The 9,617-nt window shown below is 51.0% G+C and overlaps 1 protein-coding gene across 1 annotated transcript; it reads left to right on the forward strand.

The window, feature by feature from the left end:
• Positions 1–6,909: 6,909 nt before the first annotated feature.
• On the forward strand, positions 6,910–9,069 carry GPR182 (G protein-coupled receptor 182). Its single transcript, XM_007081523.3, has 2 exons — positions 6,910–7,289; positions 7,817–9,069. Exon 2 carries the CDS (start codon positions 7,833–7,835, stop codon positions 8,976–8,978), a length of 1,146 nt encoding a protein of 381 aa, XP_007081585.2. The 5' UTR covers positions 6,910–7,289; positions 7,817–7,832; the 3' UTR covers positions 8,979–9,069.
• The last annotated feature ends 548 nt before the right edge of the window (positions 9,070–9,617 follow it).

Raw genomic sequence — 9,617 nt, forward strand, 5'->3', positions numbered from 1 at the left:
TCTGCTCTTTGGGCTACTTTTGTAAGTGCTGACATATGTCCTTGAAAATCCCAAATCCTGCCCAGAAAGATAGCTTGCTGTCAGCAGGGCTCCCTCACCCTTTCCCTGCCCTCTGCTCTCTGTGTCCATGTGACTACACATGGGGTGACATGGGCTACTCTGCACTGGGTCCCAGGTTTAGAGCTGTTTCATTGTTCTGCCAGCATGCTGGGCCTTGACATTCCCAAGCTCAGGAGGGTTCTTAATGGGAAGCTACACTTTGATTCAAGACACATTTGCATTCAACATGCTCTCTGGGCCTGGGTTTCATCATCTGGCTCAGGACACAGAATTCATTCCTCAGGAATCTAAGTCACTGTCAGCCTCTCGAGGGGTTAGAAGGAGAAGGCAGAGAGTATAAGGTCCCCTCCCTTTAGTAGGGAAGGGGCAGAAAGGTGTTCAGAAGACTAAAGGGGTGTCTGATATCGGAGGCAAAGATGGGGGAGAAGGGAATGAAGGTGGGCACATGCAGGAGAGAGACTGTTCCCAGTCGCTGGGAGCGTTGAAAGGAAGCACTTCAGCAAAGCGGGGCTCACAGCTCCTACCCTTTCAGCAGGCCCCGGGTGCCTGCCTGCATTGCCCTCTGCCCCTCCCACATCCAGAATTTCAGACACAGACTCAGAAGGCAGAAAAGACTGGCTTGCACAGGGACCTAAAACCTCACACAAGCAGGGAGGGCTGTAAGCCCCATAACTACAAAAGTATCCATTCAGTTGTATCCCAATGATGGTGGGGAGGAGGCGGGAGCTGCCCCCTCAGCAGACTCAAGATAGGACAGGAGACTGGACGGAATAGCTGTCCATGGAGGGGCTTCAGGATGAGGCAGATGACATCACATCATAAAAGAAGAGTGGACACAGCTGGCGATGGGGCGGCTTTCTCAGGGAACCCCGGTGGCCTCTGACAGGATTGGGCTCTAGTCCCTGCTTACATCCACTGAAATGTACCAAGCTCCTTCCCCAGAAAAGAAGCCTGGGAGGGAGGGGGTCATGCAATAGTTCAAGGGATATTGAGGCCGGCTTACACTGGACCTCTTCGCCCTTGAGGCTCTCCTGCCATTGTGGCAGGACCATTGAGTTGTGGCCCTAGGCAGAGCCCTTCAATAAGTTTCTGTGGTTGTGTCCTTCAGGAAGCACTGGCAGAAATCAGAGACCTAACCGGTGCACAGCTCCCGGACACTCTGGAAAGACAATCTGGATGTGGTCCCAAACACCATTCCTCTTGAACATCTCTCCCCAAGAGGCCACAGAATGGCTGGATAAGCATTGTTTGGGGGGGAGGGGTAGAGAAATGGTAGAAATCCAGAAACTCCAGGTAAAGCCTGAAGCAATGATTTCATCTGATTGAAGCAGTATGGGTCGCCCGTGTGCTGAACACTAGAGCATTGAAGGCTGCAGCCCCTGGGGGGCAGGGACTGAGTCTCACCAGTCTTCTAGTACCCGGCAGCACGTGGCGTCTTACAAGATGAACACATGCGAAAGTAGATGACCCTCCAGCATCCCACTTCCCTCTCCATTTTCACCTGCATTTCTCACACTGTCCTGCCGTGAGATTCCCCAAAGCCTCCCTTCCTCCCCTCTTAATGAGGGAGGAGGTTCAGGATGATCTTGTGAGTCCTTTCCATTTCAACTCTCGGGGAGTCTAAGAATCTATGTCGTGGTCAAGAGGGAACCTTAGGAAGTCAAGGCCTCCGGAAACGCTGGAGAAGTCAAGGGGCATTGCCGTCCAGCCCAGGTTACGCGCTCAACAAAAGTTAGGAGAAACTGACTAAATCTGGGATTAACAAGGAGTGTCAGCACATCTACAGAGAACCTGGGGGAGGTGCTAGGGGTCAGGAAGTGGGGCGGGGGGGGGGGGGGGGGGGGGAGAGTTCCGAGGGAGGGACAAAAGCCAGGAGATGGATAGGAAATTACAGGGTGGGGAAGAGTGAAGGCATGCTGGGAGGCTGCTGGGTGGTGCCAGTTTCCCTGGGGACCTTCCAGTGTCTGTCGATCCCTCAGAGCCTCCTCTTCCTGGCACTAACCTTGCACACCTCCACATACATTCTCTTGGGAAATCATAGGGAGGAAACAGTTGTCCTTCATCTTGTGACAGCAAAGACATTTCACCTCCCATTTCTCAACCCCTCCCAGGTCATCCCATGCTTCTCTCCACCTCCACAAAGGGGACTTTGCTCTCACTCAAGAAATTTCCCAGAATTCCAAAGGCTGGGTCACCTCCACCCAAGTGTATGCTGTGCTTCTAAAACTTTTTTATCCACAAGAGGCGCTTCGAGGGCGGTCAGTTTTAACCTTTTGGACATTGTGGATCCTTTTGAGAATCTAAGGAAGACTCTAAGCCCCATAAAAATGACTTAACACAACAGACAGGATTTTGAATATGCTTTTCAGGCAGTTCACAGACCACCTAAAGCCATTAGGTGCCAGGAATCTAGGTCAAGAATCCCTATAATAAGGATTTACAGTGTGACACAGGCCAGTTGTTTAACCTCTCCGTGCCTCACGACATGATAGAAGCCTTGCTTATGACAGTGTAACAACTTAATGAGGATCAAACAGTACCTGTCAATCACAAATGCTAACTTATTGCTATATCGCTTTTGTGGTAATTCATAGTGGCATTGGGAATATTCTTGACCTTTCACGTGAGAAACAGAACATGAGACAACTAAATGAAAGAGGAAGCTGGTGTCGATCCAACTGAGAGAAAAACGGCTCATAGTGGTGGGACTGGGCAGTGGTATCTCAACCCAATTCCCCAAGAAGGGATCTCTCCTTCCTCATCCCCAAATAGTGGGAAAGGAACATGCTTATGCCAAGCACTTTACGTATCTCGTATGTCCCATACAATAACCCCTGAAGGAAGCATCAGTCACCTCACTTTACATATAAGGAAACTAAGACTCAGAAGGGTAAAGTGACTTGTGCAAAGTCACACAGCTACTAAGTAACAGAACATGGTGTCAAAGTCAGGTCTGGTCCCCGAAGTAGCGTTAGCTCCACTGTGCCTCAGCGAAGAGCGAGTAAGCAGGAAAGAGCTGAGCAGAGCCAAGGACAGGGTCGCTGGACCACATCCTTCTTTGGGACGCCCGGGGACCAGGCTGGTGCTATTGGGCAGATAAGGCTGCCTCCCTGGCAGGGGGAAGCTGCGGCAGGAGGGCCAAATGACCTCTGTGGCTGGGCTTGGCTTCTGTACTCAGTGACCTGCTGGCAGCTAGGCTGGGAGCGGAAGTACAGTCGTTGCCAAACTCCTCAGCCTAAACCAGTCCGCAATCCATCCGACCTCAACACACAAAGTAGGGTCCTCGGCCACACAGGCCAGACGGCCTGCCCAGCCCTCCTTCCAGGGTCCAGGCACAAGCCCTTGGCCCCCACCTGACCCTGGGAAGCTGCCTGCTTTTATCTGTGCCTCCAATAACTCCTCCCTGGTACCTTCCTTCCTTTCTGATTGTTGATTACAATATCTTGTCTACATTTTTTGGAAAAAAAAGTTGGGGAGGTGGTAGGAAGGAGAAAGAGCAAATTTCCAGGAATTGTTTTGCTGCTGCTGTTCCTGTTACTTGGAGCAAAGCTGTGTGCTGCTCCCCTCCTGCTCAGGTTGGCAAGAAGCCTGGGTCCTGCCCCCTCTGTCTTTCCCTTCCTTCCAATCTCTCTCTCTCCAGCTGCACACCTCCTCCCTCCAAAGAAAAACAGCCACATGAAAACTGCAGAGCTGTCACTTATTTCTTCCTGAGGGAGCAGCTTTCCCTCTGTGCCTCTGCCAGAAGGCACCCCATCATTTCCTCCTGTTGCACATACACATTCAGTGATGTGGGGGAAGGGGGGCCGGGGAGCAGGTGGAGGGTGATGTCTCCATACGGGAGGGAAAAGATCCTGGGGTCAAAGATTCGGAGACCCAGGAGACATGAGCCACTCGATTGCAGTCTTGAGAGGAATGGAAATGGCCATGAGTCAGAATGTGTAGAGAGAAAGAACAGAGATGAGAACTAGGTCTTCCTGGAGGGTGCTTGCTCTAGTAGAGCCTCCACCTGCAGGGGTCAAAGGTATGGAGAAGGAAGTGAGAATTTTCAGAAGGCTCTCTATTCAAAAATGATATCCATAGGATAGAAACTGAGATCCAAAAGAGAGAGAAAATAGAACTGTCTGAAAAAGCAAAGTAAACCACATTTTACATTGTCATAGCTCATCATGACAGATTTCTTGGTCTAGGGACGGTCTGATGTGTGAGTAGAAGTGTGATATGATAAGAAATGTATATTTGGTTTCTGCCCCTAATTCCTGAGCTCTTAAATCCCTTGGAATTTCCCAGTTTCAGGATGGGGACTGACTCCCAGAAAGACCAAGCCTTGCCTAGATGCTTGGAACGCCCAACCTCACCTCCTGTCCTCTGGGAAGAAGTCAGAGACTAGAGTTACAATTTATAATAGATCATGCCTTTATGTTGAAGCAGGCATAAAAATTCCGAAACTGTGAGGTTCAGAGAGCTTCTGGGTCGGTGAACATATCCACATGCCAGGAGGCCAGTATACCCAACTCCATGGGAACAAAGCTCAGGACCCTTCCCGACCTCACACTATATACTCCTTATCTGGCTGTGCATTTGTATCCTTTATAATAAACCAGTAAACAAAGTAAATGTTTCCCTGAGTTTTGTGAGCCATGCCAGCAAATTATTGACACAGAGGTGGGGGGATTATGGGGACTTTGTAACCATGTTGGACAGAGTCATGTTTGTGACTGGCATCTAAAGTGAGAACAATCCTGTGGGACTGAGCCCTTAAACGTGTGGAGTCTGACACAAACTTCAGGTTGGTGCCAGAATTGATAAATTTTAGGACACCCACGGTTATAGGGTGTCCGGGAGTTGGAAAACTAATTGGTATTGGAGAAAAACCCCTACATATTTGGTGTCAGAAGTGTTATGAATAGAGAAAGAGTTTTTCTATAGAAGGCTTTAAGAAAATTGCAAAATTAGGGGCGCCTGGGTGGCTCAGTCGGTTGAGTGACCGACTTCGGCTCAGGTCATGATCTCACAGTTTGTGAGTTCGAGCCCCGCGTCAGGCTCTGTGCTGACAGCTTGGAGCCTGGAGCCTGCTTCTGATTCTGGGTCTCCCTCTCTCTCTGCCCCTCCCCTCTCATGCTCTGTCTCTCTCTGTCTCAGAAATAAATAAACATAAAAAAAATTAAAAAAAAAAGAAAATTGCAAAATTAAAAAATATCTCTTAAAGATATTAAAAATATCTCTTGTGGAGATAGTTGCACAACAATGGGAATATCCTTAATTAATTAATTGAAGTATTAATTAACCAATGAATGAAAGTATTAATTACTTTAAATAATTAATTACACCCAATGTGGGGCTTAAACTCATGACTCCCAGATCAAGAGTCACATGTTCTACCAACTGAGCCAGCCAGGTACCCCTTACTTAATGCTACTGAACTATATAATTAAAAGTGGCTAAAATGGTGGGATGCCTGGGTGGTTCAGTCGGTTAAGCATAGGACTTTGGCTCAGATCATGATTTCACAGTTTGTGGGTTCGAGCCCCGCATCGGGCTCTGTGCTGACAGCTCAGAGCCTGAAGCCCGCTTCGGATTCTGTGTCTCCCTCTCTCTCTGCACCTCCCCCGCTCATATTCTCTCTCTCTCTGTCTCTCCAAAATAAATAAACTTAAAAAAAAATAGCTAAGATGGTAAATTTGACGTTATGTTTATTTCACGTTATGTTTATTTCACGTTATGTTATTTCAACAAAAAATTAATTAGCAATCTTAAAAAAAATCACCTCCTTGAATCGATAAACAGAATGTGGCCTATCCATGCAATGAAACATTACTCAGACATAAAAGGTCATGAAATGCATATACGTGCTATAATGAGGATGAACCTCAGAAACGTTATGTGAAGTGGAAAAAAAAAAGACACAAGGGTCACGCATTGTATGATTCCATTTATGTTAAATATGCATGATAGGTAAATCCACAGAGACAGAAAGCAGAACGGTTATTGCCAGGGGCTGGGAGAAGAGGGAAGTAGGCAGTGCTTACCGGGTATGGGGTTTTCTTCGGGGGTTATGAAAATGTTAGGACCTAGAGAGGGGTGGTGGTTACATAATACCATCAAGGTACTAAATTCCACTGAACTGTACACTGTAAGCCGGTTAATATTGTTATGAGAACTTCACCTCGATTAAATATGCATACGCAATCCCCTCCAGCCAACACACCTTGAGCCACGCGGCTCGTGAGACGGGCTACCTCTCTGGGCTTAACAGAAGATGAGAAAGCCCATCCTTTCTCCCCGCAGGGGACACCACAGGGTATGTCAGGGGTCAAACGATTAACTGAGGTGAAAGCAGGCTGAGAAGCAGGAGGCTCTGCTGACACATCCATGGGCTCTGAGCCTTGCCCTCTAGCTTGGCAGGAGAGAGAAGCTTGGTGTCTGTCTCTCTCTCTCAGCCACCCTTGGCCACACTTCATGAGAAGTATGAGGCGGTGGGGGAAGGATGCTGTTCTCCCCCTCCGGGTCTAGGAGACTCCCTGAAGCTCAGTGCAGCCCCCTTTCCCACCCCACGTTTAATCCTCCCTCTGTGTCCAGCTTCTCACCCCAGAGCCAAGATGCAGGCTGGGGAGAATGGCAAGGGATGGGTGCGAGCCAGCGGCAAAGGGCAGAGTGACTAAAAGCCTGGCTGATTTTCAGATTTCTTTTAGCCCGCCCACCCACATCCAGTTCTGCTTTTGTAGGAATCAACAGACAGGGGAGAGTGGGATTCCAAGCCAATTTAGAGTGGAAAGCACGTATGTGTGTAAAGCATTGACCACAGGCCCAGCCCTGTGCTGAGCACTTTACCTTCTTGGCTCACTTAATTCTCACAACACCCCTGTTAGTAGATATTATCGTCCCATTTTGCAGAGGAGAGGACTGAGGCTTAAGGAGGCAAATTCCCATAGCTAGTGAGTCAAGAGTCTGAATTTTAATACTTGCAGCCTGACTCCTCCCCGCCCCTGGCACACTGGGTCTTCTGCTGTGACTTCCCCTCTATCTGGATTGGGGGAAGGCAGGAAAAACACTGACCCTCTCCCACAGAGCCTCAGCCAGTGACACTGCTTCCTGGATGAGAAGGACGGCCCTGAAGCCCACAGCAAAGCCAGCCCCACAGCCACAGTCCCTCCAGTCTCCTTGCAGCTCCCCAGCAGCCCAGACCCACCACCAGCCCTCCAGGACCAGAGGCGCTCCAGACAGAAACTCAGGTGGGTGTCACCCTCTCTCTCAGGGAAGAAGGGAATCAGGGCTTGAAGATAATTGGCTTTTCTGCACAATTCACAAATGTTCCTAGGGATAAATCAGAGGGGTGTGTGTGTGTGTGTGTGTGTCCACATCTATAGCCCAGATGGCGAGACAGAGTTAAGACTTCCTAAGGAAGGCCCACACGAAAGGGCCAAGGGGAGAAGCGCCAGGAGAGAAGTGGAGGTCAGAGATGGCCTGGGGCTGGAGATAGGGTGGGACCGGCCAGGCTGGGGAGGAACCTGGTCAGGCACCAACAGTTCTGGTCTCTCCCACCACTGAGCCCTAAGAAAATGTCTCTGCTCGCAGGTGAAAGCTGGCAAGGGAGCTGTGTACTGTTTATACACAGTTTGAATATTTAAACTGCCTTTCTTGCCTCTTCAGACCCAGAATCTTCCCCCAAAGCCTCCTGGTCCCGGTAGCCCACTAACTTGAGGCTTAAGGCTGCTTTTGAGGTCTCCGTTCTCTTCCAACCCTCTCTTCTTCCCACCAGGCATTTGCTGGTCCTGATGTCAGTCAGGGACAACATGGGGCCTACCCCCTCGGAAGGGTTCACCACAGCACCCGCCAGTGACTTTGGGGAGATCCACAACTGGAATGAACTGCTCTATTTCTTCAACCACACTTTGCCCGAGTGCCACATGGAGCTCAGGGAGGACACCAAGCAAGTGACCCTCTTTGTCCTCTACCTGGCCATCTTCGTGGTGGGGCTGGTGGAGAACCTCCTGGTGATCTGCGTCAACTGGCGCTGCCTGGGCCGGGCGGGGCTGCTCAACCTCTACATTCTCAACATGGCCATAGCGGACCTGGGCATCGTCCTATCTCTGCCCGTGTGGATGCTGGAGGTCATGCTGGACTACACCTGGCTCTGGGGCAGCTTCTCCTGCCGCTTCACTCACTACTTCTACTTTGCCAACATGTACAGCAGCATCTTCTTCCTGGTGTGCCTCAGTATCGACCGCTACGTCACCCTCACCAACACCTCTCCCTCCTGGCAGCGCCACCAGCACCGGATGCGGCGGGCCGTGTGCGCGGGTGTCTGGGTCCTCTCTGCCGTCATCCCACTGCCCGAGGTGGTGCACATCCAGCTGGTGGAGAGCTCGGAGCCCATGTGCCTCTTCATGGCGCCCTTTGAAACGTACAACACGTGGGCCCTGGTGGTGGCCCTGTCCACCACCGTCCTGGGCTTCGTGCTGCCCTTCCCTCTCATGGTGATCTTCAACGTGCTGACGGCCTGCCGGCTTCGGCAGGCGGGATGGCCAGAGGGCCGGCGCCACTGCCTGCTGGTGTGTGCCTACGTGGCCGTCTTTGCCATCTGCTGGCTGCCCTACCACGTGACCCTGCTGCTGCTCACGCTGCACGGCACCCACGTCTCCCTCCACTGCTACCTGGTCCACCTGCTGTACTTCTTCTACGACATCATTGACTGCTTCTCCATGCTCCACTGCGTCGTCAACCCTATCCTCTACAACTTTCTCAGCCCGAGATTCCGGGACCAGCTGCTGAGTGCTGTGGTCCATTACCTTCCCAAGGTCCGGGCCAGGGGGGACAGACGTGCTTCCTCCCTCTCCTCCTCCTCCACTCAGCACTCCATCGTCATCATCAAGGAGGGCGCCCAGCCCGCCGCAGCAGGCCCCAGCACCACCCAGGCCTGAACTTCTAAGCGCCAACTACCTCGCCCATCCCTGCCCCTCAGCCTCTCCTAGGCAGCTGAGGTAGATCCCAATCTTCTCCACCGGCAAACTAGAAGGCTAGACGTGTAGGTGAGAGATTTTGGGGGGGGGGGGGGGGAAGGGTCAGAACACTCATGGTTAATTTTGAGTATGTCCTATAATATTGGGGTGAGAGGAGGAGAGGGGGCCAGGGAGGGGTCGAGAACAAGTCCTCAGTGTTGTACTATTTGTCTCAGTCCTCAGGACTAAAGAAGACACTCAGGAAAAAAAAAAAAAGTGAAATAAATAACAGAGACAGCCATGACTCTGGCTCTTTCAAAACTCTGTACTTCCAGCTGGGATAGGCTAAAGAGATGCTCAACAGAGATGCACTCATTTCAGCAATCACCCTGGCCGGAAGGAGTGTGCTCCGCAGGGAGCTCACACAACTTTCCTTTTGTGTTTGTGTGTTGCTGTTCTCCCGGAGAACTATGCAGGCTGTGAGGACAAGAGGTCAGAGGCCAAGGAACCAGGAGGCCTCGGCAGGACGTTTCCTAGCATCCTCAATGAGATGACAAATGGAGGGGGGTGAAGCAGAGGTCTGGCTCCCCACCCTTCCCACCATCCAGGAAGTGGCTCCAT

The sequence above is a fragment of the Panthera tigris genome, chromosome B4, assembly GCF_018350195.1.
Source record: "Panthera tigris isolate Pti1 chromosome B4, P.tigris_Pti1_mat1.1, whole genome shotgun sequence".
NCBI lineage: Eukaryota > Metazoa > Chordata > Mammalia > Carnivora > Felidae > Panthera > Panthera tigris.

What these genes read in the sequence shown, in the direction of transcription:
- GPR182 (XM_007081523.3), top strand. Translation starts at nt 7,833, where the DNA reads ATGTCAGTCAGGGACAACATGGGGCCTACCCCCTCGGAAGGGTTCACC.